General features: G+C 39.5%; 3 protein-coding genes across 10 annotated transcripts; 1 reads left to right on the top strand and 2 right to left on the bottom strand.

The window, feature by feature from the left end:
* Window positions 1-199: 199 nt before the first annotated feature.
* On the bottom strand, window positions 200-2,488 carry LOC141800793 (glutathione S-transferase kappa 1-like). 2 transcript variants are annotated; one of them, XM_074683586.1, is made up of 8 exons: window positions 2,182-2,488; window positions 1,976-2,073; window positions 1,814-1,895; window positions 1,455-1,583; window positions 1,181-1,326; window positions 973-1,089; window positions 807-900; window positions 200-485 (listed from the first exon to the last, which is right to left on the bottom strand). In XM_074683586.1, the coding sequence occupies exons 2-8, from the start codon at window positions 2,042-2,044 to the stop codon at window positions 436-438; spliced, it is 687 nt and encodes a 228-aa protein (XP_074539687.1). In that variant the 5' UTR covers window positions 2,045-2,073; window positions 2,182-2,488; the 3' UTR covers window positions 200-435. The 2 variants fall into 2 exon arrangements, with proteins under 2 accessions (XP_074539687.1, XP_074539686.1); XM_074683585.1 differs by having other exon boundaries at window positions 1,976-2,488.
* Window positions 2,489-3,321: 833 nt separating this feature from the next.
* On the bottom strand, window positions 3,322-9,581 carry rap1gapl (RAP1 GTPase activating protein-like). Its single transcript, XM_074683907.1, has 19 exons — window positions 9,414-9,581; window positions 9,245-9,277; window positions 9,028-9,118; window positions 8,803-8,838; window positions 8,665-8,712; window positions 8,284-8,481; window positions 8,103-8,200; window positions 7,563-7,641; window positions 7,197-7,250; window positions 6,623-6,706; window positions 6,423-6,523; window positions 6,197-6,326; window positions 5,934-6,095; window positions 5,610-5,681; window positions 4,669-4,755; window positions 4,409-4,564; window positions 4,234-4,317; window positions 4,114-4,133; window positions 3,322-4,028 (listed from the first exon to the last, which is right to left on the bottom strand). The coding sequence occupies exons 1-19, from the start codon at window positions 9,482-9,484 to the stop codon at window positions 3,938-3,940; spliced, it is 1,695 nt and encodes a 564-aa protein (XP_074540008.1). The 5' UTR covers window positions 9,485-9,581; the 3' UTR covers window positions 3,322-3,937.
* A 1,139-nt stretch (window positions 9,582-10,720) lies between these two features.
* Window positions 10,721-19,700, top strand: casp2 (caspase 2, apoptosis-related cysteine peptidase). Of its 7 annotated transcripts, none has more exons than XM_074683134.1 (13): window positions 10,721-10,756; window positions 11,272-11,469; window positions 12,302-12,472; window positions 12,593-12,652; window positions 12,808-12,969; window positions 13,180-13,249; window positions 13,685-13,776; window positions 14,087-14,269; window positions 14,681-14,809; window positions 14,899-14,989; window positions 16,362-16,550; window positions 17,736-17,845; window positions 17,945-19,700. In XM_074683134.1, the coding sequence occupies exons 2-13, from the start codon at window positions 11,320-11,322 to the stop codon at window positions 18,077-18,079; spliced, it is 1,542 nt and encodes a 513-aa protein (XP_074539235.1). In that variant the 5' UTR covers window positions 10,721-10,756; window positions 11,272-11,319; the 3' UTR covers window positions 18,080-19,700. The 7 variants fall into 7 exon arrangements, with proteins under 7 accessions (XP_074539235.1, XP_074539232.1, XP_074539237.1 ...); XM_074683131.1 differs by having other exon boundaries at window positions 16,362-16,562; XM_074683132.1 differs by lacking the exon at window positions 10,721-10,756 and adding an exon at window positions 10,768-11,050 and having other exon boundaries at window positions 16,362-16,562.
* Window positions 19,701-27,640: the final 7,940 nt, after the last annotated feature.

Below are 27,640 nucleotides of genomic sequence, written 5' to 3'. Positions count from 1 at the left end.
GCTTTTGTGGTTACACCATTTGACAACTTGATGGGACTGATTCTTGAATTGGTTAAAAACAATAGAAATGTCATAAAATACTGAGACACCAACAGAAATGCAAACTACACATTTTAACTAACAAACTAAAATGTTGTTGTTTTAACTAGTTTAGAGCAAATACACAATCCTTTTCAAGCCCATGGTAAACAGAAAAGATGTCCAAAGAATTGATCTCCAAACGGCCAGCACCTCTTTTAATTAGCACATAATTGTTATACTACAATATTTACACAGCTCTGTTGTTTTGTTACATTGGAAAAAAGCTGAACAGTTTTACAAGGCACAGCAGAGAAAATGTGAAAATGCTAATTAGAAAAAAAACAATCAAAGTTTAATATGTTGCAATTCCAAAACCAGCGAGCACACCAGCAAAATATAAGGCAGCTCTTCTTCTCACAGTTTGGCAGCTGACTTGTCAGGCTGAGGTCCCAGCCACTTTTCACCTGAAACAGAGAACAAAGCGAGTCTGGGGAGAAAATCTTACACAGCTTGAATAAAAATGAGATGCTGAACAAACCATGCAAGCAAAAAGGTGTATTTTAATGTTGTTTGGGTCTAAATCAAACTGTTTGTGTTTTGTGGCCAGTGAAACAGCGTTTATACATATATGTATCGAACAATGTCTAACCAGGGGCGATGTTAAGTGTACATACAGTAGTGCAAAATAAAATAAGATCATGTCAAGTGTCATTTTTATCTTTCATACTCAATCTTGCATTATGTGTGTTTATATGTGTATATCTACAATGTAATAGTTTTCTCACCAATGCAGTTGGCCATGAGCTCAAATCTGTCAGATCCAAAGAACATCTCTGGTTGGCCGTTTACATGACACACAATCATGGGAAATCCAAAAGCCTAAGATAAAAAACAGGGGTAAGATTTTTTCCACTGTTTTATTAAATCTACGAGGAAAACAGAAGAACTGACCCCATATTCTAGTGCAGCCTCTGAGGAGCTTTTCAGCTTGTCTTTGATCTTCTGTGAGGTGTACGTATTCAGCACTTCTTTAATCTCGCTTTCGGTCAAACCTGCTTTCTTTGCTGCCTGCATAAAGAAAAACCATTTTCACACTCTGACAGAACTGAAAAAAGCTTGTTAATACCCTCAGACACAAGCAGTCAGCAGAAGAGTGTACCTCAGCCAACGATGCAGGTTCAGTGATGTCTTTGTCCTCACTCCAGATCCTTCGCCACAGCTCCCGGGACACACGCTCAACCTGCTGGTCTCCACCCTTCTCCCTCTCCTGGACTGCTGCCACAAATCTCATGGCAGATAAAGAGCCTGAAAGGGGAAAACAGAAAAAAAGCTGAAATTCACTGCCTCATTGGATCTGTTTAGGAAAGAAAAAGAAACAACTTTTTTCTGTTGTAAGGCTGCATCAACAAGAGGGCCAGTTAGGAAACTGTTACCTTTTCTAAACATGGCATCAGCAGGGTCAGAAGGGCTCTGCAGGGGGACATTAAAATACGTCGCCAGGCGGGACAGATCTTTGGTCATGTACATGAACTTGTTTGGAACCAGACCAGGGGGCTTGTTGCCTGTAATGGGAGACAAATTTCACAGGATCTAAAACAATATAAACATTTTTTTCATTTACTTCTGAAAATATAAACAATCCAACATTAGTAATATTGCATTTTATGACTTGATGCTTTCTGATTTTAATTAACACCGGATTCAAAATCAAGTGCCTGTGAGTAATAAAGAATGTTAGGCTTTGAACACAACTTTGTACTTCATTAAATGCACCCTTCAACTGTTTACTCACCAGATCCTTGCATGATGCCACCAAGAAATGCAGGGCGCAGTTGCAGCTCTATATTCCACACATTTCTGTACCTGCACATAACCTGTAGACACAAACGATCTGTGTCAAGTTTCACCATTATTATCAAGTCTGGGACTCGCTGCAAATGAAATCAACACTGACCTCAAAGCCCAGCCAGGAGTATGGAGATACCACATCGTAGAACAGCTCGATCACTTTCTTGGAAGTCATTGTCAGATCTGCAGGGTAAATGGCCTACACTAGATAAAGAATGAAGTTAAACTGGCTTTAAAGTTTATGTTGAAGAGCGTTTCTCTTGGTAGCAAGCAGAGTCGGCGCACCGCTCAGTGTGTCAAAGTTCAACTGACCTGACGTAGGTCTTCGTGACGTGAATGTTCACTTTAGCTGGTGTTTTAACAAAGATGAGCTTACTACCTGGATGACCACCAGGTAATATTTTAGAATTAGCCCTCTCTGTCAGTTAGCCACAGTTCGACAGATTATCAAGCGACGCGGAGAGGTTCGGTCTCAGCCAGGATCTTGAATGTGAGGAGTCAAACAAACCAACACAACAGTCTAAATGATAAATCAACACGCTACTGCCCTCATCTGGACTAAGGTAACTGATCGCCAACCTAAATTTTATTTCACTGCGAAGCATTCCCTCTTCTTTTGTTGAAGCTAAATATATTGGTCGAACAGCGCAGAGGCGCATTACCGCCACCCTGCGGTCTGGGGTGTGAAACGGCACAGTGGTAAAAAGAACAAAAAGACAAATTAACTTAGTTTCCTTACGTAAATAATCCATATAGGAACACACTTTTTATATTTATTCATCTTTATTTTCTTCTTTAAATTTAACTTTTATTTCAGAAAAACGATTGGATCCTCACGTTTAGATGCACTTTTATATACCCAGGACAATTCAAGAAAAGAAAAAGATAAAGCTAAATGATAAATTTTGCTCTGGGAATGTTTCACCACATAAGTTTGCTAATGAACTTTGCATAGAAAATACAAAATGCAAGGATATTCCTCACAGTTATAAACCCAAAAGAAGTCACACTTCTAAAAAAAAAAGTTAAGGATGTGCTATAATTTTATTCAATATGAGAATATAGACTAACTTCATAAAGTTTTTACATAACGGTGGCACAGTTTCCTCCTTGTATCATGGGCTTAGCACAGAAAATCCCAAATTCCACTATGTTCCTTAAATACTCATAATACAGTACAATTTAAACTCAATTTGAGTAAATTTATAGTATGCATTTTTCATTTTTTCTGGAGACCTGCTTGTTTAGAATTTCAGGCAGGAGTTGGTGACCTCATAGTTTCTGCTGTGAAAAAGGACAGAGGAAAAAGCCCTATTTAGTGCTTTTCAAAGACTATACCAGGTCTGAGTTTGGAGGTACCATGACCTGGATGACTGAGAACCTTCACTGTCCAAGAAGTACTTTGCATGTGCAATACACCCAAATGAAAGTCACACTTATAATCAGTGGCCACATTTTTATTTTATTCATTATCAGAATATACGGCAAACTTCCATTAGAAAGCTTTTATATTCACTGTTTGGCTTAGGTTTTTTGATAAACAGTTGCAGTAAATTAAATTGATGATTGTAGCATTTCTAATGCCATTGAAGGTGTCAAGCCATCACTTTCCTCTCTTCATCCTTCCTCCATCTTTCCATAAACAGCAAAACATATTTGTAACTTAAAATGTTAAACACTTCAAGACAATCTCTTTCTGTGTATTATGCTTATTTATAGTTATTTCCCCCTGTTTTAACCTAACTTGACCACTTTCTTTACCAGCACCCAACAATGAAATAGTAATTTTATTGATATTGAAAATACGCTCCAAATAAACCCCAACAAAACATTTGAGCCTTTTCGGCAGTTAAATAAATTTCACATTTCACTGAAATACAATGTACATATTTTAATTTGTGTAGAATATCACTGCTATTACAGTAAAATAATGATCTTCTCAGAAATACTCTTTACATTTAGACTCTATTTACATATAATCCATCCACAAGGATAAGAACAGAGTTACCATATAGGCTAGTCATGTCTATATGTATAATAACTTCTAATATCTATCAACACCTTTCTTCTATGTCTCTTCTTGAGGACTGGTTTGATCTTTGAGTTCAGCTGCTCCTGAAGTATCAGAGAGTCCAGGCAGAGGTCCTGGAGATTTATCACTGAAAAGCAGGGAAAAGAAATGTTTTCTGTTACCTTAGACATCAGTAGACATTGTTAGTTTTTTTTTTTTTTTGTAATTGTTACCTTTCTCCATCTTTCTCTGTCTGTGAAGGAAGGAAAAATCAATTATCAGCTTCAAATCTTTCGTTAAGTATTCATTTAGTGCCAAAAAAGTTCATCAAAGATCATCTGGTGAATATTTACCTTTGGTCTCTGTGATGCACTGACAGCAATCTTCCTGGGAACCCCAAGAGTTTCAAAAGAGTGGCTCCGCACTCTTATGGCTCTCTGAAGAAAGAGAATGCAGAAGAAGAAGAAAGTTGAGTTCAATAATGAAGCCAAGTCTTGGACCTACGGACTGAGAGAAGCCAACATTTACCTTAAAATTCTCAATGAATCCTCCGCTCCCCTCAGACACCCCTCGTACTCCTTCAGAAGATGACAGAGCAGGTAGGGATGAATCTCCCATCATGCAATGGGAACGGGTTGAGAGTTCAGTCTGCAAGCCCTCCAGCAGAGATGATCTAGTGCGGAGCTTCCAACAAGAGGAGGGGTGGGTAAGCAAATATGGCAGAGAGTGATCAGACGACAAGCCTGGAAATTTACAACGAAAGAGTGTGAAGAACATTGTTTCTCTACCTCTAGTCTGCTGAAGCGCTGGGCTTTGTAGCAGGAAATCTCTGCATTTATGAGTTTGGTCAGAAGAAATTCTCTCAGCATGGATTGCTTAAAGACAGAAGAGAGGACACCAGAACTTGTGAAGCACCTACATCTATAGTTGTAAATGTTAATTACTCAAAAACTATCAAGAGAATAAAGATGGAGCCATTGAAAGTTAAATAGTTGAGGGTCAAAGACAAGGGACATTTCCAGGCTAGCAATGTTTGTAAACGGTAAGCAGGCAAGAGCAAAAGACACAGACCACCACATCCCTGTTTAAGCTCTACATACTACCAAGTAAAATGCACAATGGATACAAACAGGTCAAATGATGGAAACTAACAAAAAAATAAAGGCAACTTCTTCAAAAAATATTTGACTTTATTTTTAGCTAAGGTGATTTTCCTCATTTTCAGTTCGTTACAATCTTTCAAATGTACCACTTCCTGTAAGGAAAAGTCAAATTATTTACCGCTGGCATTTTATTGGCAGACATACCTCGTCAATTTCAGAGTGCTTTTATTTCTTTATTTATTGATATCAAATGTAATTATCACATTTATTTATAATTTTATCTATTTATACATTTTTTATTTTTTTTTTTATTTCCACTTCTTTTTTATTTATTTTTTTGGCAGTTTTGGTCCTCACAGGTGGGAAGATCAGCTTGACCACTTTGTCAGCACATTTTTTAATTGCAAACATTACTAACATCTTCAATTTGTCGAGGTAGCCTCACTAGTCCTGGTAAACATGCTATAACAAATAGATTGGTATAAGGACACTTAACAGAATGGACAACTGCTTGAAATATAATTTATAACTTTTCCTTTTTTTGTGTCTAACAAGGCAAAATGTGCTGTGGAATTTATTTCTATAAGTACAAATTATAATTTGCTTGATTTTGGTGTTTTTGTTACCTCTGTGAAGATGGGAGGATCAGGCAGGACAGGGCCAAATGGGGGAACATCCTCTCTGGCTGTGACCGACACCTTTGAACAGGAGAGAGATTTGTTGTGATGGACCTGACTGACTAACATTCAACGAACAAGTTTTTCTGATAAATTTGCTAATTTGATAAATGATATCAAAATGAAAAGTGTTTCCAAAGAAATGTTGAAGTTGATAAACGTTTGAGCATCAGAATGTTTCAGCTGTTGTCCTGCTGAAGTCTTGGTGATATTTCTCAGTTTAAGGGAAGGAGGGCTTTAAGAGTGACTGGTTATTTCAGATTACGGCCTGACCTGGTAAGCAATTCCTTCCGTCTCTTCTGGCCTCTCAATCCTTCGGACCACCAGGAAACAGTGCAGGAAGTGAGACTTGATAACATCAGACAGAAAGGGAGTCTGGCCCTCCTGGTAGACCAATGCCACGATATCATTACCAATGTGTCTTTTTCTCTGCAACTGTGCAGGGTGAGCAGAAGAAACAGAAAAGCATGAGTCATTGTTTGCTGAAGAACTAAGACTCAGAAAAGGTCCTTAAAATAGACTCCACTGAGGCTGACCTGCTGTGGGTCACCCTCAGTGAATGGCAGCTTAGTTGCAACATGGAACATGATTTCTCTCCCATGGAAGGAAGTATAGACTGCTTCACTTCCTGTCTGCCCGTGACACACATCCAGTCCTCCTCTAAACCTGAGAAAAAAAGACATGAGTAGAATATATCATTTGATATTCTTCATTGCATGTCTTATTTTGGTGCTGAATCAAATCATCATTGTGCAGCTGTACCCGGTAAAGCCTTGAAGTTCGATAGTTTCTCCAAGAATAGAGAGGAAGTCTTTGAACTCCTCACTCTCCTCATTGTTACTCAGTATGTCCTCCTCAGTGAGCTACAGACAGATGGATGTTGTTCAGAGGGGAGGTTATAATTTGACACCATATTTCAGACAGATTTATGAATGCTGAATATTATCTGCTTGATTTCTTACCTGTCCTTCCTTTTGGTACAAAATGCCAAACTTAAAATTAGGAGATACTCTGTGTTCATCAAATGCAGTTATGAGATCTGGAGCCTGAAGGGTGAATGAGAGAGAAAGACAGAGAGATAGATAGACAGGGCTTTGATAAAACTTTACAAAATGAAGTCGGGAATATTTAAAGATTCTGTGAAGGTTTTATTTTAGCTAGTTTTTAAACATCTAAAAGAAAACTGATGATTCATGACCTTCAAAAGCAAACAAGTCCATTAGTGACACAACTGGTACTGTATTGTAGTTATTTTTAATGCCTGCATCCACTGCTGCAGGGTAAGCACTAGACAATGCTATTATACTAAAAGTTTTTATGTACATTTTCTATCACAAAGATTCAAAATGAGCCATACATCTTTCTGTGAAGAGAAAGCAGGATGATTTTCACCAGGGATTACAACTTTTTCATGTCAGCAAAGAGATAAGAGGTGCTGTTTTTTTCTACAGTGGATGTCTACAGGGACATAAAAGACAAATAAATCACATGAGCTCAAAGTTAAGAGTCAAAGTAAATAACTTTAAGAAGTATTACCTTGAGGTAGCTGACCACTTCAAACTTTGACACAGTCACTCTGTCACAAAGCATCTGGAGAGCAGGAAAGATGAGTTTCATGAGCATGCTTCACAAAGTCAGAGATCCAAATTATGTTGTTAGAGTACTTTGACCAAAAAAGGAGTCATGAGAATTTATGTTATTTATGTTGAACCATCAGTTTGCAGAAACACATTTGAAAACAACCGATCTACTATCTGCTCTAAAAAATAATGTAAATACTGCACAATGTACTTTTAATTAATCTTTTAGTCTTACTCGAAGTCAGAAGTTTTTCAGTGTGGTCCTGTCACCCAATGTACTGTTTGATTATTGTATAGAAACACCAGAAAAAATGGGTGTTACCTTTGCTAATTCAACAGAAGATGGTACGTTAGGGAAAAGAGAGACAGAGAAAACTCCATGTAGAGAGCACTCCTTCATCCTGAAAGACAAAAAATACTGTCTGTATATTTGCAACGCAGTGTTTCCTAAGATTAACAACAGTTTTGTACAGAAGTATTTAATCTAAATGTAAAAATATACTCTTTAGACATACAATTAAAGTACAAAAAGTGTTCCTATGTCACTGAAGATCACACCCCCTCTATAAAAAAATAAAACTTGTGAATAATATGCAAATGATGAAGATAAAAGTTATCTGGAGGTTAAAAGTTGGCAGGCTGCAACGGACCATGAATGGCTTAGAAACTTTGAAAGTCTTAAACTGAAATTAGAGATAGACAGAGAGCGACTTTTCTCTCATCTCATACTCTGGAGTGGTAAATCTACAAGTGAAAAGAAATGTGAACGTATGGGAGTGTAAATTAAAGTTGGATGCTCTAAGTAGGAAATGGGTGTGTTAAACAATGACTTATGGTCAGTTTGAGTGTGTGAGATCTTAACCTGAGTATGACCCGCAGCTTGTTTTCCTCCTCTTCCAAACACACAGACAGGACCAAAGGCCCCAGAGCTGGATCAACTGCTGTGAATGAGTGATGGTACTAAAATGGAAAGGATGATAAACATGAAACTTAATCCAGGAAAATAAAATGATTCTTGAAGCCTTTTGATAAACATTGCTTACTCGTGAGCGGAAGAACTCGTGATAGATTTTGGCCTCTCCGTCTTTCTCCATGATGTCGTAGCTCTGTGGATCTGGACCTGAGTGGGAGGAGGTGGGACTCACATCTACAAGTCTCTCCAAAGGTGGGTCAATCCAGTAACCCCCGGACTCTGACGACAGGATGAGTGGCAGCTCTCCACCCATCGTTAAGATCTGAGACTACAATAGACACAGTGTAACATCTTACTATGATGCAGTGATGGAGTAGTTTCTGATTTGGAGAAACAAGTGTCCTGTCTTTACCAGAAAGGTCAGTGTCAACATACACACAAACATGGAGTCAAACCAGCATATCCACTGCACTACATGTGTGTGTTTTATTCTCTCAGATTGAAGACCAACCTTCAGAGGAAGAGGGAACTCACACCGCTGCTCATCGATCCTGCTGCCCTGATGGACAAGGGGGTATTGATGATAAGAAACTACCTTCCACACACAAACACACACATGCTATTCAAGATCAATGGAAGTGTAGCTCACCTGCAGCTTTTCAATGATTTCAAACAGCTCTGTGTCCTGATACAAACAGCGGACGGGGGTCAGACAGAAAGCACAGACAGAGAGACAGGGAAGAGGAAAAGAAGAAGAGGAACATGACACACACATTAGTTTCAACTTGACTTCTGAGAGAGGCAGGATATTGAAATACTATATTAAATTCAATTTAGAGGGGTTAGGTGCTAATGAACATGATGATGATACCACCCTTTGGTTGCTGCTGGTAGAGAGAAAAGGCTTGTTTTCAGTGGCAGGTGAGTCCAGGATGTCCAGTATGTTGCCCTGTGCAGATTCAGGTCTACAGCAACAAAGTGAAAACATTAAAAACATTAAAAACATTACAACTCCTCGACTTTTACTCAGTGCTTTTCTGAAGGACAAACTCTCAAATGTTGGCTTTTAAAACAAGGGCAGAAAAACTCACCTGGCCTCATCCCCACATGTAAACTTGTCGACACTGTAAACAAGGAAGAGAGAACTGTGAGGACAGAAAATTTGCATGGAGAAGCTATGATCTAAAACTGTTATTTTCAGCCTTAAAACTCATTGCTTTTACACTGAGTTTAAATTTGAAATAACTAGTTTTTACTCACCCTCCATATGCCCCGAAAGTGAAACTTCTCTTCCTGGAGAAGGACGTGTCATTCCTCTTTTCTCCCTCCATGGCTTTGGTGTCACTCTGAGTGTGTGAACATGCCAGTTTGTGACTGAGTCAATCAGGGCTGGCTGAGGTTGAATTAATTCACTCTATCATTCTGTCACTCCTCCTCTTCCTCTCTGCCCCCTGCCTCTGTCTCATTTAAGCTTCCCTTTCCTCCCTCTGTCCTGCTGTCAGACACACAAGCAGCTTTAACCCAATCATGCTCACAGGTGAAGCAGCTACAACAAGATGTTAAAAAAAAGAGGGAGGGAGACACCGCTCCTTGCCATTGATCCTCATGCTCGGATAAACACTTCTCAGGCTCACTGGACTCAAAGATAGAATGGTAAATAAATAAGGAAACTGGTGAGACATTTTCTCCCGGACCTGTTACCCTTTGAGTCAGTGAGATCATCAATTATTGACAGCACACACAGTGAGGGTGAGGAGAGAGACAGCAGGGGAGGGTGAAGTAGGCCTGAGGAGAGGGAGGGAGAAAGGGAAGTGAGGAAGAGTGAAAGGAGAAAGTGAATGAGGGGGGGAAAGCGAGGAAGTATATACATTTAAATACTGAGAAATATTCTTATGAACTGTGAGTTTATGAAATGATGTATGGTTGCTGTGTTAAGAAAGAGGAAGTTTCAGACAAAGGTCTCTCTTTTCAACTCTACCATACTGGTTATGCCAGTTCCAGTGAAAGGGGTTTTTTTTTTTAAGTGATTGTGTTCTAAAACTTTCACAGGTGTCTTTTTGCAGTATGCCACATTCAAGTATGACAGTCACAGCTGGAGATATGTATTTTTTATGTGCAGATAAATAAAATGTCAGAAAGGATCCATAATTTTTTATGATAGTTCTCATATGTAGGTTCAATCTATAAAATTTCCCTGACAAACACTCAAAACAGTAGCAAAGTGTGCTATTGAATAAAAATTATTCCAAAAAATGCATAATAAAATGAAAAATCTTCCCCTTTATTTCCATTTCAGGCCCATACCAGTATATCTCCTTCCACTTCAATGGTTTTCTATGAGTTAACTGTTTGTGTAAATCCTCACAGTGCTCCTTATCAATTGGCTACTTATTTACTGAACAGTTTCAAATTCAAAACGCAATCTTCATGAATTTTCGCGGTAGGAGGCGTCAGTCCGCACGGAAACTGTTGATTCGATGCTTGAAACGTCACTCAATATTTGTTGTGAATTCATTGGTTGGAATCCAAAACAACGACACTTGTAGCCCCGCCCTTCGCCGTGCAGCACTGAATACCCCGCGGAAGTTGGTTTTGAGAGTGAGGTACGGGATGTTATTGATTTACATTTCCACCGTTCAAAAAGCGTCGATTTTTTCGTAGTATTATTCGATTGTTTGGTATATTGTTGCAGGAATAAAATACTTCTTAGACGTAGGTTTGGAAGGAATTATCACACGCTCACTCAGGTTCAAGCAAAGGGGCAAGCCGACGTGAGCTAACTAGCTGATAGCATTGGAAATTAGCCTTTAAGGTCTCACTGTAAATACAGTTCGACTGCTGCAACGTCAATATTAGGCTCATTATTTATCTATCTTGGTTAGTTTTTATAGGAAACAGTAAGTTGGCTGTTATTTTTGCATACAGTACTATTGTCAAGTGAGTACCAATGGTAGAAGTGTTGAAGTAGACATACCTAGACTCTCATGTATAGTGATGGCACGCTAACAGATGTGTATTGGATACCTTTGTTAAACGATACCGCTGTGTTTTTTTGTTTATATGTGCTGTGATTAAGCAGAGCACCCTTTTTAATCTTGTAACTTATATTGCTACTTAGGCTCACTTGTCATCGTTACCTGTCCTAAACTTGGTTTGTTGGAGCAACATGTTGGAGTGTGGCATGCTGGAGCAGGACAGACGGGCTCTGCGGAAACGCTCCACCATCCTGTGCAAACAGCTGGTTGTGGATGAGCTGCTCATTCAGTCCTTACAGGCAGATGAAATCCTGACAGAGAGCATGGCCGAAAGCATTATGGTACGTGAGCACTGCTGTTTGTTACATCGTTTCATAGAAGACACTTGACTACATATCAGGGTTGACTGTCAGCAATCAGTCAGCAGAACGTGTCAGGTAACTGTTGTTATTGTGTACTTATGTCAGCTTCCTACTTTTAGGAAGTTAGGTAAATTCTCAACTTACTTTAGTTGCTTGGCTGCAGCTTTTGTAGCAGCCGTGTAAAAGCTTCAATAAGAGGTTAACAGATCTGGTAATACTTCAAATGCCCTTCCTGCTGGCATATGTGTTTTTTTCTTGTATTAGAGTTCTTTTATTGTGCTTTTATTAATCCATTTTAGCTTTGAGAAATTGAGATTAACATTAACATTGACATAAGAATCCTTATAATTTATTTCTCAAAATACTCATCGTTCATCGTATTAAAAAAAACTAGTTACACCAATTTAGAGTCAATTGCAAAGGTTTTAGTATAAGAACTTTACAGTCATGCGGCACCAGATGAACATATTGTTCGGTAGTTTAATGAAATCATAGTTATAAGAAGTACTTTCCTAATGAGAACTTTCTATGAAATTTCCTCAACAACAAAATATCAATAAAATAAAATAAAATCAATAAAATAATGTACTTTTTCCCATTTTAACCTCAGTTTTTTATGAATGAAGAGAAATTACTCTGCATCCTTTCATGTCAATCGAAATGTAGGATATTTTGATTGTAAAATTGTCAGCCCACTTATTCATTGCTGTAAGATTTACAAAGCTCTGAGATGTACTTATCAGTACCAAAAAGGATGCTAAATTATTATTATTAAGGTTCTAAGTTGTCTAATCTGACCTGTCTCCTCTAGGCAGAGCAAACCTCTCAGAAACGAAGCTGGCGTTTACTAATGCTCTTACCAAAGCGAGGACCAAAGGCCTTCAGTAGCTTCTGCTCAGCTCTGAGAGAAACTGAGCAACATCACTTGTGTGAGCTAATCACACAATTGCCTGAAAAAGATGGAAAAGAGCCACTGGCAGAGGTGAGAGTACACTTCTTAAATAATCAAAGCGTACCCAACAGTTAGCCCAAATACTCAAAGCATATCAGCACCAGAAAAATTTTAGCTTTAAGCTGTTTTGTGCTTACTGTGTGTCTGCAGCAAGTGGACGAGCCACAGGCAGGTCATCAAGTAAAGCAGACAGCAGCAAAGAGGAAAGAGGTGAGCTCTATGCTCAGAGTCCCTCACCATGAAATACTACACTTAGCTGAAAGGTTCACAACACGGTACTAAAGTCGATGCCCACAGGACTCTGTTCCACTCAATGTGTATGTGAAAAGGATTTAATAATTGTCAGGTCTCATGGTCTCCTGCAGATGTCTTCTTCAGTAGATGGAGAGGAATTGAGTGAGGTGAGCAGCACCTCCTCATGCCTGCACCCAGAGTCAGCAATCAGAAGGTTGATCCCAGTCAGGGGAGAGGACAGGGAGGGCGCAAAACAGAAGACAAAGAAAAGAAGAAGTGATAAGCAGACAGATGTGAGAATCACACACCTCATCAGTATCATGTTAGACAGCCAGATGGCTCCCTGAGTCAGTCAGTCATCAGGTGGGAGGTTTCATAATAGTGAAGTCATGTTTTTGGTTTTCTTAAACCCACAAACAGCTTTTCTTTCCTTCTGCAGCATCATCTTTTGTTCAAGGAAGCTGATGTAATTAATAATGTGCTTATATGAATCTGAATTTCAGAAGTTTGGGGACTCTCCTTTCCCTCTTCCAACTCAAGAAGGAATTGCTGCTAAGAGAGCAAGGACACAGGGTAAGTGGTACAACAGTGTCTTCAGATTAAAACAGGTGTTTTTGTACTATGTTGTTGTCAATATTATTCTGTTTCTGTGGAGACAAGGGGTGGTGCGTGTTGTTCAGTGTGAACAGACAGGTGATTAAGAGCTGTACAGCATGTAGACGCTCTGTAGCTAGCAGCAGCTTGAATTCAATGTGTGTAACTTCATTGCATAATCTTATTATTGAGAGAAGAGTAGGAGTGCAGTTTCAGCTGCTGTCTGTCTGTACCTACATGTGCAACGCCCCAAGAGTGACTCATTCACAGCGTTGTTGTACAAAGTTTACTGTTACACAGCTACTGGCGGGAACGCACAATGATTTGAAATCTTTGTGTCAGCAGTTTGACTCACAGGAAGCTGAAACTAACACTGTAACTATGTTTTTTCTGTTCTGTTTGTTGGTACATCAGAGTCCATGGAGTTCAGTCTGGATGCTGACAGCCCCCTCAACACTCCCGTGCTCCCATGCACACCGGACTTTTACCTCTCCCACTGCCAGAAGGTAAAATACTTATCCTCACCAGGTCAGCTCAGTAGGTTTGCAGTAGCTAACTCAGTTATGCTTTACCTTTGGCTTCATATGAGAAATACTTTTTTTTTTTGTCAAATAACCTATCTTTGAGAAAAGTAATTTTAAGGCACAGAAAGTGTAAATTTATACAAACTTGTGGTTTTAAGTTGTTTGCTTATATAAAAACTGATTTTTAAAAATGAGAAAACTGTGAGGTTTTGGGCTTAATTTCTTGAACTGCTGAGTCATAAGAGATTTTGGAATCATTAATCTAGTCTAGCTTTTTGTTTTCTACCTCTAGTCCTACAGAATGAAGTCATCCCCTCGGGGTTATGCTTTGGTAATCAGTAATGTGACCTTCAACCCCCACACTGCACCTGATCTTGACCCAAGAAAAGGAGGCGAGGTGGACGATGAGGTTCTTAGGAAGGTCTTCACAGAGCTGGACTACGTGGTGACAGTCCACAGAGACCTCTCTGCTCAGGTACTGCAGACAAGCACAGACAGAAAATGCATTCACGGGATCTTATTGTGGCATCAGCCATCCATCTTATTCACTTACTAAGCTTCAGAAAGGGAAGTTAAAGAAAGAGAAATGATCTTAAATCATTTTAGAGAGTCACCTGGATAGGTTTTGTTGAGACATTGCTCATATTTCAGGTTTCTTTGATTGATTTTTGAAGCTCAGTTTCCATTTATACTGCTCCCAGTCTGGAGTACATATGGAAAAACTTCGGTTGATTACACATGTTGGCTGTCAGTGTCCTTCTTAAAGACTTATGGCTAATTGATGTAAATATGGGGAGACCTTCTTTCATACATCCCGAGCATTTTCAGCATCATTTTTAGCAGCTTTTAAAAAAGCAACAACATATTCCTCTGATTTTCTCTGTAGGGCATGAGGACGTGCATTGAGAACTTCAGTAGGCAACCGGACCATCAGACTGTGGACAGTTGTGTGGTGTGTTTGCTCTCACATGGAGTGGAAGGAGCCATATATGGCACAGATGGACAGCTCCTACAGGTTGGTCAATCTAAAATTGTTCAGTGGTTAAGTCTGTCATGCCATTGAAGGGGAAAGAAATGTAACATGTTTCATGTGTTCACTTTCAGCTGGACTGGGTGTTTGGGACCTTTGACAACGCACACTGCCCCCTGTTACAAAACAAGCCAAAGATGTTTTTCATCCAGGCTTGCAGAGGAGGTGAGGCATCCTGTTTTGCTTCACTTCTTTGACATCGTTAGTTGTGTTTTTTTTGATCAACCCAGTAATAAGAAAGTCAGTAAAAGTTAGAGTTTATGTCAGTATTTAAAAACAGAAATGGATTTCTACTTTACTAACTAGAGTGATTATTGCTCCTCAGTTGTCTAGGATTTGTTTGGTTTATGGCCTTTGACCTTGAGCCCCACTGTTCATTGCAAACTTCTTTTAAAGTCTGTGACAGCAAAAAGCAAAAAAGTATGACTAATTTATTTTAGCCTGCCTGACAGAAGTACATAGCTGAGTGGGGGCTGCGTGTGGCACTGCCAATTCCACAAGACAGTAGCTGCCTGAAATCACCTGTCACAGTGAAGATGACATTAGCAGCATCACATCAATTTAATCTGTAAACTGGATGCAGGGAGCAGATTAATGAGGTGAAAACTTTGGCACATATTACCTGTCCCTGGTACTATTATTTTTTCATTTAATGAAGTATTGAAATTGTTTATTAAATTTCATTTCTAATACAAACTTATGGAGTGATGCCATTGCAAATACAAAAGAGCCAGGTGAGACGAGCAGCCTTTGCTCTGGTTTCCTTCAGGCATTAAGGAAATTAGGCACCAACATACACAAGTATAAAAATGTGCGTATGTTTGGTTGTTCAGGCCAAGAAAGTCTCTCTATCATTTCAAATTGGTTTGGCCCCTTTAGCATCATAAACATTTTTACAAGTGAGACTGAGAATACAGCTGGCAACCTGTCCCCCCACATGTCCAGATGTTGTCTGCAGACACTCCTCCAACACCAGGGGCAGGTAACTACTGTGACACCTTCACAGACATCCATCCATTAGCTCCAGATGGCAGAGGCTGCGCAGGATTTAGCATTTGTCAGATTTTACTCTGCTGTTAAAGCATTGTTTAATAACGTGAAAGCAGTGTAATAAAATACTCACAGCTAACAAATCTGTCTCCGTGATCAAGGTGAGAATCCAACAAATGCTCCTGACAAACCCTCTGAACCATTTAGAGCAATCCAATCCACCTCACCCCATCAGAGAGCCCACTACAGAGGCTCTATGAAAAAGGCCATTAGAAAGGTTTGGCAAGTGCCTCTGCCAACAGCTTCTGTAAACATTCGTAATACATAAAACTAATATTTCTGAAAAAGAAATTTCCAAATTTGTCATATCTTGGGTGTTGAAGCTCATTTTTTAGACTTAAAATGATCCATTTTAATATTCTCCTTCTCAAAAAGGGCAAGTTTATTTTTTTTTTACCATTGAAGATGCTAAATTTCATAAAACTGATGTAGTATTCATTAGACTGTTGAATGTCTGACTTTGTTTTGACAATTTCTTGTCTTACAGAGGAGATGGACTGTGGAGTGGAGCAGATAGACGGACCAGTGAGGACCTGCTCTCCAAGCTGTGAGCAGCATGATGCTGGGAGGGAGGGACAGGGGGATGCAGGCTCCAGACAGAGAGGGGACCACGGCAGAACCAGGATTAAACTGCCTCAGCGCTCAGACATGATCTGTGGCTTCGCTTCTCTCAAAGGTCAGAGAATTTGTAAGTTTATCCCTTTTACTCTTTGGGTTGGACTCTGCATTGAAATGTGTAGCTCTCCTGAAGTCTGATCAAAAAAACAGACATAAGAAAATGAATGCAGCATTAGAGATGTGCAGTAGATATGAAGAAGTAATGGAGGTAGCTGACACAACTAGCAGAAAAAAATATGCGTTTCAACAACCAGTCTCTGAACTTGAATGTTGTTCATTTGCTTTTGTTACCAACCAAAAACAAATAGAATCAAAACCAACCTGTAAAATGCCATAGATTTTTTTTTAATGGATTATGCTTTTGGACACGATTCTGCTGCTAATATAAAAACCTATATTGTCAAATGATCAGCTGGAGCTGTGTCTGAAAGAAGTCTCTAGTTTATCCAATCAAAATGGGTTGGTAACGTTCGCTTTTATCTCTGCTGTCACTCGATTCGCACAAGGTAGTTTAAATTCAGTTTCACCAACAATTATCACTACATAAGACAAAAATACTACTACCGACATCCGATATGCCGATATATCGAAACCCTTTTTGGCCGATACCGATAATCACAAGTTTGTTTGTTTTTTTCACTGTAAAGAAAGCTAAGTCTATCCTGTACTGGAATTTATATGTTACTCTTATTGTGACGGTCTTATTTGTTTAAGAAACACACATAAAACAAGACAAAAAACATTTGATTTTACCATAAATAAGAAATGTATTATTTTTTTAAACTCAAGACATTCAGTATTGAAATACAGAAAAATAATTCCTTTAGATCACATGAACTTTAAATGTACAATACATTTTTAAACATAACCAAGTTGCATTTGATTATTTTAGAGCTACTGTAACAACCTGGTGACAGACACAGAGCTCTGCAGTGCAAATAAATGAAGTGCTACATTTTATTTAAGGAGCTTATTTTTCAGATGGAAAATAATATTAATCCTAACTGAATAGCACCATATCAGCTGTGCTTATTGGCAGAAATTTTCATATCTGCCGATACCGATGAACGTGTTTTTAAGCTTTTATCAGCTGATACCGATTTTGTGCCGATAATATTGTGCATCCCTAAAATTACTGTGTGTGGTTATTTTTTCATTCACACAAAGACTCAACAAATCTTTATGTTTCCATCAGTCTCAACTCAATGTGTTAATCTTTTATCTTTAACTGTTGCTCCACAAGGCACGGCAGCCATGAGGAACACCAAGAGAGGATCTTGGTTCATTCAGGAAATAAACACAGCCTTCCGCCAGCAAGCCAGGGACACACATGTTGCAGACATCCTAGTGCAGGTAAACAAAAAGACACTGTACTTGCTTTTACTTAACTCCCCTTTTAAGTGATACATTCTGGTGACTTTGTATCTATGTTTTTTCCCTGCGACCCTTCAGGTCAACAGCCGCATCAAAGAGCGGGAGGGCTACGCTCCTGGCACCGCCCACCACCGCTGCAAAGAGATGTCAGAATTCACCAGCTCGTTGTGCAAAGACCTCTACCTTTTCCCCAAGTACCAGCCTCAGTATTGATACACAAATATGCACGGCTACAGACTAAAACACACAGACCATTCCATGCATCGAAGCCTTACTCTTAGAGGAGTAGAAAACTGTTCATTCCAAACCAAACACTGCCAAACGCCCACACTTTCCTCTTATTACAGCAGCACAGCCAAAGGATTTATTCATTCATTGATCAAACCCGCTGACACACACACACACCTGTATTAACTCACGAAAAACTTGCTACAGAAAAATGTCAAGGTTACGTTGATATACATGGGGGATGGGCAACATATTACTCCTTTTTTGTACCCACGTGTTTGTGTCTATGCCAGTTAGAGGGTTCAAATTTTAATCCTTTTGAATCAAGACTTTTGATGTTTTCCTACTGCACAGCTAATTTGAGGATTCAAGCTCTTTTTGGAAATGTATTTTGTACAGAGATCTATTTTTATGCTTTATTTTGTATGAATTGCTTCATAGGCATTTTAAGCTCTTTATTTGTATATAATGTTCTTTGTGTGATGTTTTTTGTTGGTGTTGAACACAGTCACAGGCAGGGGGCAGCACAGCAGAGACAAATGCATTTCATCATCTCTCATCATCAATATTCCTCGTAGCTCCTGCAGTTTGAAATTATCTGTGCTGTCATGATTGCAGGCAGCTTTTATTTCAGTCATCATCAGCCACACTGCTGATTAAACTGCAGCAGGGTTTTTTTTACTTGTTCTTATTTGAGGAGATTTTTTTACTCACACAGTTAAATAGTAACAGAGCAGCTTTAAAAGAAGACCTTGAATTTTCTCAGTCATTGTGTTTTTTTAACTGATCTTTGTGAATGTTCAGTCAGGACTGTGACATGTCTGCTGTGTCACTGTACAAGTGTCACTGTACAAGTGTCTGTCGGGGTGGTGGGCTGTCAGGGGAATGTGGTGCTACTTGTGGGGTCATATACCTTTAGTGTGACCTTTACACCAACTTTGACTCCTAGCAGTGTCTCTTCCGACGTGGGAGGTGCATTAATAGTCGGCCTCTAAAGTTTGCTTGTGACATTTTACTGTATGTGGCACAGTAAGGATTATATTTTATAAGATATGTATTCTACGTCTTCCAATACTGATATGCAGTTTTCTACAGCAGCATATGACATGTGTAGATGACGTGTTATGAGAATTTATTACCATGGAGTTTTCACAGTAGGTTGTATTGTATCACTCTGTTACCCCCCCTCCCACCTATCCCACCGACAAACTGAGAAATCAATTTATCAAGGCAGTGTGAGCATTGATGTTTCCCAGAAAAGCCCTGAGCAGGCAAAGTGTGTTTGGTTACAACAGTGTTGTAGTGAGGAAAACAGAACACATGGTCGAAACAGTATTGATCGTTAACCGCCCGTAAACAAAGATGCCTTTAAGTGAGTGTGAGAAGCTTGTGAAAGAGTTTATGCATATCTGAAAGGTGCTCACTCCTCTTACCTTTTATGTGATTACAAATTATGATTTGAAAAAGAAAAACACTTGAGTGGTATGAAAGGGCGACTCTGCTGCAGGCTGAGAAGTTTCGAAGGCTGAGGTTCAGCGTGGGGGGGCAGAGAGATTTGATATCTGTCAACGCCAATGACTGCCAAATGTTCTCAATAATAAACAGGGCTTGATTTTTAAACACCACAGAGTGGGTTTTTTCTCTGTTAAAGCTGTATTTGCATGTTCATGTGTTTGCATTTGGCTGTGTGTGCATTTTTCTGTGCATTCCTCTTGTTTGGTTCCAGCTGAATCCTGCACCCAGGCCCCTGCTCCTGTGCGTGCTCCACTCTATTTGATCCTCCTTGTTGCTGTGTTTGTGTGTGTTGTTCCCAGCGTACAGCCTGTCCTCTTCGCTCTCAGGTATAGTATAACTGGCTCCCCACTATTCCACTGCGCTCAGGTCTCCCCATGCTGTGACTGGGATGCATGTATCTGCCGCCCAGTGATAATGTTCTTAGCGTATCAGATAGAGGCCCAGCCAGCTGTCCACAGTCATTCTCCTTTGACACACACACACAGACACTCTCAGTCACACACACACACACACACACATACACACACCGGTGGTCGGAGTAACACATTTCTCTCTGGCCTCCGGTGTAGCTGTGAGATTAGGCGGTTATGCGCTGGCGTGTCGACCACAAAGCGGGGCGGGGTTAGAGGGGATCTGCTTGAGTTTGGGTGTCTTTGTGGTTGTCATAATGGCCGCCGGTCATCAGCCTTAGAGGAAGAGTTAGAGATGTTTAAATGAACATATCTGGGCAGCATGTTGTCTCTGTGGGGTGGGGGGCACAGCAGCAGTGGCCCACCTTGTTGGCCTGAGAGCTTTCATGATTTAAAGCACATGTATGTTAAACTTTCTGTTTTTGCCCCTGTGGACACCTGAACCTTCTGATGATGTTATGCAATACGGGGATACGTTTACGGTGCTTGTTTTGAAGGGGAAGAGTGAGCATTTGGGGGTGATTTTTTTCCCTAAGGGAGGTCAGCTATAGCATGTGAGTGTTATGGGGATTGCCTTGCATCATTGGCTGATTAGGTGTGTGCTGTCATGGGGGTGTCGTGTGCACCTTCCTGCTCACGTTGCAGGGGCAGCCCTATGGGGGGGTGCCCTTCCAACCCCCCCTGTCCAAACAAGAACAGTCCATCCAAACACACACACACACACAGACACACACACACACACACACACACACATACACTTAATGGCTAGCTGGCAGGGAGGGTGCTGCTAAGGGCAACAAGTTGTGTGCCTGTGTGTGTGTGTGTGTGTGTGTGTTATTAGGTGTCTGCAGTTCTAATAAAGGAAAGCGCTGCGTCCTTCACAGCCTCATCAGATGGCTTGGCTCTGCTTTGTATGCTTGTCTTATCTCTGTTCGTGTGTCCGTCAGGTCCTCGGTGGAGCTGGATGGCTGGTATCCTCTGGATCATCTGGAGAAGAACACGTTTTGGAGCAACGTCACCTGCATTTTTTGATTTCTTTTGATTTTTATGAATGAGTTTACAGGACAGTGAGAAACTTTAGGAAATGTTTGTGAGTTTGTTTGATCTACTGTAAACCATATCTAAGAGAGGGAGTGTGCGCATTTTTAGCTTGTGTGTGTGTGTGTGTGTGTGTATGGTGTTGCCCACGCCATTGGAAATGCTGGGGTGTCCAGCGAGGTTATTTTTGGATCAGTGACAGCGTGTCAATGGCTGCAGATGCGTCGCAAAGGAAGGCTCTGAGATACCAACAGACCCTGGTAGGTCTTTCCCAAATCTTCCTGCACCTGTCTGTGTGTCTGATGTCCTCTCTGACTCTTTGAAATGTTTGTCTCATGCTCCTCCACCTGCTTCTCCCTCATCTCCACATCTCCACTTCTATTTTCCATCCATCCCTCACTGCTTCTCGTTCCCTCTCTAACCTTTCAGTTCTCTTCCACAACTCTTTGTGGGTCATTTATTTTCATCTGCTGCATCTTTTTTCTCTCAAGTCCACCAGCCGTTCTCTCTTTGTCTCCTCCTCCGTTCTGCTCACTTCTTGGACAAGATTTATGCAACTTAATGTCAAGTTTATTTGCACAGCCTTCAGAAACATTCACAGTCTGTGCTGGCTTCACACCGCCCACACTGTGAAACACTGAAGGTGATAAATGGAAAGTCATCCCTGCGATAATCACGGATTTTATTTATTCATATTTTAAGCAGAAAGCTCCTACTTCATCTTTTGTGTTTATCAGTTTCTGATTTATATTTTGCTTTTTTTGTTTGAGATCCTGTCTACCTGTGCTCTTTGCTCCTCAAGCTGCAGCCTTGTAAAGTCATTTCTGTTTTCATGAGTTAGTGGATATAAATACCTGTACGCAGGAAACCTGAGCAGACAGGTTAGATGTACGTGTTGAGATGAAGTCATGTCTCCATATCCCCCGCTTCATCTGTTTAAATGCTCATCCAGCGTGAAGGCCGTTCCTCCCAGAAGCATCATGTCTGCCTTCTTTTTCTGTTTCAGTCAGACCTGCTCCATGGACATATGACTCAGCATCAAATTGATTTGATGCAGAGTTACATATAAAGGTCGGCTGAATGCAAATTATAATATGAGAAAATGACAGATACATGAGCAACGGAGTTTAGAGCAGCTGGGGAGTTAAATAAGTGTTAAAGCAGCGTAAGCAACTCACAAAGAGAGGAGGAGCAGTGACAGCGTCTTTTCCTCCTCCTTTCTTACCGCTCCTCTGAGCTATCAGCACAAATCAAATCCCTATTCCTTTGGAGGCCCTCTGAGGCCCATGGGTCAGATATAAATAAGAGAACTCAATTAATCACAGGACTTACTGGCTTTATGTCTCCATGCAAAGTCTCACTTCTTTAAGGTGTGAAAACTGACCGTGTGTGTGAGAAAGAGAGAGGAAATTAGAGCCTTGGGGGGTTTAAGAAGTTTATGCGCAGAGCTGTTAATAGATCGTACGAATATCATTTGTTTATTGATCAGTAGCAGTGTCTATTTTCAGGCTGATAGTGTTTTTCACAGATGCTGCAAAGTTACAACTGTGCCAAGGGCTTACATTCAGTTTCTATTCAGTCCGATCTTTGTTACTTAAATAGTTAAAATAAATCCATAAAGTTAGGATATTAAAACACACTTCCTGTAAATAAAGTCGATACAGTGTAATAGTGGTTTATTGAAAAGAATGATATATTCCAAAGAAAAACTTTGATCTGAGCCAGAGTTACTATTAACTAGGGGTGGGAGAAAAAATCATTTAACAATATATCAGTTTTTTTGTTTGGCAATGTCAAAATTGGGATTCTTTGTAAAAAAAAAAAAAAAAAAAAAAAAAAGAAGAAAATAATAATTCAAATTCTTCAGTTCAGTTTTTATGTATAAACTGGAATGGAAAAAAGTTACCACTGTTCTCCAGCAGAGGCTGAAATGTTTCTCTCTGGCTCACATGATGTGCATTTTATGGGAAAATATGGCTCCTGATAATGTTTTCTGAACATTATCATCATCATTTCACTTTTTCCCATGGTCAGGTGTTAAAAAAGCAAACTAGAATTGCAATTCAAATTGAATCAGCAATCCAAAAATCATAGTAGAATCTAATTATGAGAATAGCATATTGTACCAGCCCTAGTATTAACCCTGTATTTCTGAACATTTCAAATTTGATACATGAGTTTCAAAGACCTATATCTTATCAACAAGATAGTTTCTTTTAAAACCAGTGTAAAAATGCATCCTTAAGAATTATCATTATGGTACAAGCAGCTTTCAGGAAGATAAAACTTTTATATTTTTTTAATAAGTACATTCTGCATTGAAAGAGTGTATATTTTCTTGAAAACTTACTCAAAAAGTTGCTAGAACCACACAATCTAACAAATGTGATACAAAAAATATCATGAACAAAGCAATGGAGCTATATTTTTTTGTAATTTTTAAAGAGGGTTAGTAAACAACTCAATTTCAAAATATTCAAATTTTCTGTCCATTTTTGATGGGTCAGGCCTTACAGGGTTAACTTGTCGTTTATTTCTAATAAATAGTGTCGAGGTGAACAAGTGCAATTTTGCTTCATAAATGCTTAGCTAACCCCCATAGACTGTCTTAAAGTACTGAGTGTGGCGCTCTGTGTGAACATAGTGGTACCTCTTATCGCTCAATTTTGTTGTGTCTGACAGCTAGCCCCTCCCCTTCCCTGCAGCAGTTTAAAGAATCAATAATTACAGTATGGAAACATTCAGGCTTTGTTCTGATGGTGTTGTTTGCTTCTGTCATTTAAAATTTATAAACAGATATCTGTATTAATTTAGGTCTGTTAAATAACCTGCTAAAAATGATCTGTGAAATGAGCTGTTGAAGAGGGTTACATTACAAATGAGCCTGTCATATTTTTAATGTTTTTGATCAAGACTGATCACTGAATTCCAGCAGTTAAAGTTGATTTATTGCATTTTTAAAATCATTTAACTTTTTTAAAACAACTTTAATGTAAAGTAATTCTTGCTGTGTCTTGATTTGGGGAGTTAAAAAAGTTAACTTCTTGACCTTGACCTTTAGATACACAGAGGTTGCATTGCTACACTAGTGTGGAGCAAAACGTACACATCCGCAATCTAACCGGCCTGCAGTTAGTTTCCACTCATATAGAAGGCGCTGTAGCTAATTAAGACTCATCCACAGCTCTGTGGCTATTCGCACTCTCACACTGGCCTCGGGGGTGTGATTGGCTGTTTTCCAATCCGCCTACTACACTAGTAGTGCCGACTATTTTGGCTGAAATTCAGTCTGTAGTAGGTAGTGTGCGAAAACTTGCAAAATCTGCAGTATACTAAAAAATCCCCACATGTCCTACTGATCCAGAAAAATTTCTCAGTATGCAACAGACCAGTCTACTTGGCATACTGTTTCCCACAATGCACAGCGCAAACGCTTTTTGTTTATGTGGCGGCAGGTTTTGGTGAATTACTGCCATCTACTGGAATTAATCAGCATTATGATTACAACACAACGCTAACGTTAGACCGTCCATGAGATAGAAGTGAAGTGATGCGAAGAAACACCTGTAAATCTTGTCACTTCCAGTTGTAAACGAGTTATTTACTTCTACAAATTTATTAGTCCATATTAATCACTAATGAACTTTTTAAATTACGTGTGGATTATATAGATGTGTTTTTTTTTCCATCAGCTGTAAAAATAAAAATCCCTTTCAGATTTATTTTCAGAAAACAATATTAATTTTGGTGGAAGATAAGAAATCTAGAATAATGATTCTGTTTGATATGATTAACAAAATAACCAAATGCCAAGATCTGCCCATAGATTGTTTTGTATATTTGTATTGAAGGCGAAAAACCCAACAAATATAACCCAAAATAGCTCCACCTCCCGAGACTGGAAACCAGGGTGGTATACTACAAAACAGACCCAACAGAACAGTCATATTACTTACTACAAGCAAAAGCAGTAGGTAGTATGTTGTGCCTTCTACATACTACATTCACATGTATGTAGTAGGCGGTTTGGAAAACAGCCATTGTTCACTGACATCAGTCTGATTAGCTGTATGCTTAGCTTGTGGGTGGTAGCTGGTGCTTGAAGTACTTCAGTAACATTTTTTATTTTTTTATTGACATAACATGCATATTACCTGGGACTTATCAGCTTAAAAGTGAGGTGTGGCATTCAAAGGGCAGTGGTGTTTTAATTCTCTATCCCAGCAGCAGAAGGCAGGAAGATGTTGCGATGACTCGACTACGGTGTGCTCAATGGGACAACCATTACTAAATATGAGTAACAGTTAAGATAATTTTTGAAAGTGAAATGATAACTATAATAATACTACAATAACTTCCAGTCATGTTCTCCTAACTTATGTAATTAGCGCCACCAAGAGGAATCATGAAGTAGGTTTAAATGTAATAGACTCAACATTTTAACCCTGGTATCAGGGTGACTGGATCATACAAGTAATGATGGCAGTATATTGCAGTATCAATATTTTGTCCTACCCCCACCTGTCAGACCTTCTTTTGAAATTTCATTCCAGATATTTAAAAGCTCCTCTGTTGCTTTTTCTGACCAGTCACAGTCAAACTTTCTTGAGAGTGTTTCATATTTGTGTTCAGGAAACGTCTTGTAAATCCTTCAGAAGTCGTGGCCCTCTTGTCTCTCAGCCTCTTTTAACCTTCATACCACTCCAGCGATGAATGCTTGCTGGGTTTGTAAAGTTGTGTTAATTGCTTCCAAGTCACACAGCTGTTGTTGACCTTTGACCTTAACAAGGAAGAAGTGCCCCCGGTAGACTTGTGTGACACTGACAGAGCGCTGCAAGAGCAGATAGGCCTAGCTATGTGTGTGTGCATACCATATGTTTGGGCTCTCTTTGGTACACGTGTGTGCTGCGTTTTATCCGATTGTGGTGATTAGAAATTGGGGTTGTGTGAGGGGACGAGTTTAAATCTGTGAGAATGTCAACAGCAATGAAATAGATCTCACAAGTTTCAAATGATACAGGCTACTAAAAGGGATCATGTTCACCTGGCAAATGTCTCACAGACTGGAATGACTGGGATGTAGACGATTAAGCCATTAAATTTCATATGATATCACAGTCACCTGACGTGTCTTTGCGGCTACAGAGGTGGCTTTAATGTAATAATTAAAGTTTTAGAAGTTACATCAATAGCTACAAAATGAAACACCTTGTTAACGCCGTGAAATGGTGTCAATAACTTGTCATTGTTTTGTGCAAAGGTTAAAGCCTTCCATCTGTCTGAACAACAGGCCTCCTGGGAGAGACGGCAGAAAGAGACAAACAGCGTGAGAGGGAGAGGTGTGGAGAAGTGTGTCAGTGAACATTGGGTCACACTGCAGCTAAATTTATCCACGAGTAAGGTTTCACCCCAGGGGCGGGGGGTTGGATGGATGGGGACAAGGGGTGGTGAGAGGGAAAGTTTCAGTAGGAAGACTAAGGCAGAAGGGTGCAAAGCTGTGCACAAGAGTTCAGCCACAGGTGAGAAGAAGTGGTGGGAAAAATAAACCAGAGTCTGTGATGAACGGGAAATCTGATTTCTTATATGCTCTTATCCTTCAGGGCTTCACAGTTAGTAAAACTGTCACAATTCTGCATCCAGACTTTTTTCTTTAAATATATCAAAGCCAAAGTAATTTTAATCGCATACCCAACAGCTGGGAAAATTTAAAGGGAATCTGGGCCCTTAAAGCAAGAGACTACAAAAAAAAAAACTCATTTGAGAAAATAATAATGAAAAACTTTTGCTAGAATTTTACCCCAGCAAACCAACAAGTTTATGTAAATTAGTCTGAAAGTTTGAATTTGAGTAAGTCCCATTTAAACCTGGCGTTTAATAGCAGCATTCAGCAAAAAAAGATCACCCCTAAAATGACTTAAACTAAACTAAACTACATAAGGTTCCAATAATGGCTAAAACATGAATTTGTTTTGGGTTTTTTTTGTTTTTTTTTTCAAAGCACACTTCTTGTGCTGCTCAGGTAAACATTCCTACAATACAGCTTCAGCTCCTCTCTTTCTCCTGTGTATTTAAGGCTTTTGGATTAGATGGCATTTTCGCTGTTTGTTGCATAGTTTTGGAGTTTGTCTACCTTCAATAAAAATCAGGGTCAACAAATCAAAGCTGAAATACTCAGCTTTAGAGGAAAGAAGAGAATCTCAAAAACAATGCTTATTTTTCTCACTACAAATTTATCTTGAAGATGTGGAGATAAGGCTGAAAATCAGCATAAATGTCCTTCAGGCGCTGATCACATTACATGCCATCTGCACTTCAGGTTTTAGTGCCCTGGTCTAATACATGCTGGCTCGCTGGCTTTGCTTACTCAGACACTGAGGGGACAAAGCAAGAAGAAGAAGTCTTCATAGCTTTGCTTTCTGGTTATATGATTTAGGTATGACCACAGGCCTTCCTGCCAGGCATCTCCACTCTTCTGTCATATTTCTGTCACATCTCTTTAATTGACACTGGGAGCATTATTTTTTTTTTTTTTTGGGGGGGGGTTTCTTGCAAAGAAACTAGTTCTAGTTTTACCAATTCTTTT

The sequence above is a fragment of the Halichoeres trimaculatus genome, unplaced genomic scaffold, assembly GCF_033239565.1.
Source record: "Halichoeres trimaculatus isolate MK-OKI-2021-1 unplaced genomic scaffold, fHalTri1.1 fHalTri1_scaffold_12, whole genome shotgun sequence".
NCBI classification, from domain to species: Eukaryota; Metazoa; Chordata; class Actinopteri; order Labriformes; family Labridae; genus Halichoeres; species Halichoeres trimaculatus.
This window is presented reverse-complemented; position numbering and strand designations above follow the sequence as displayed.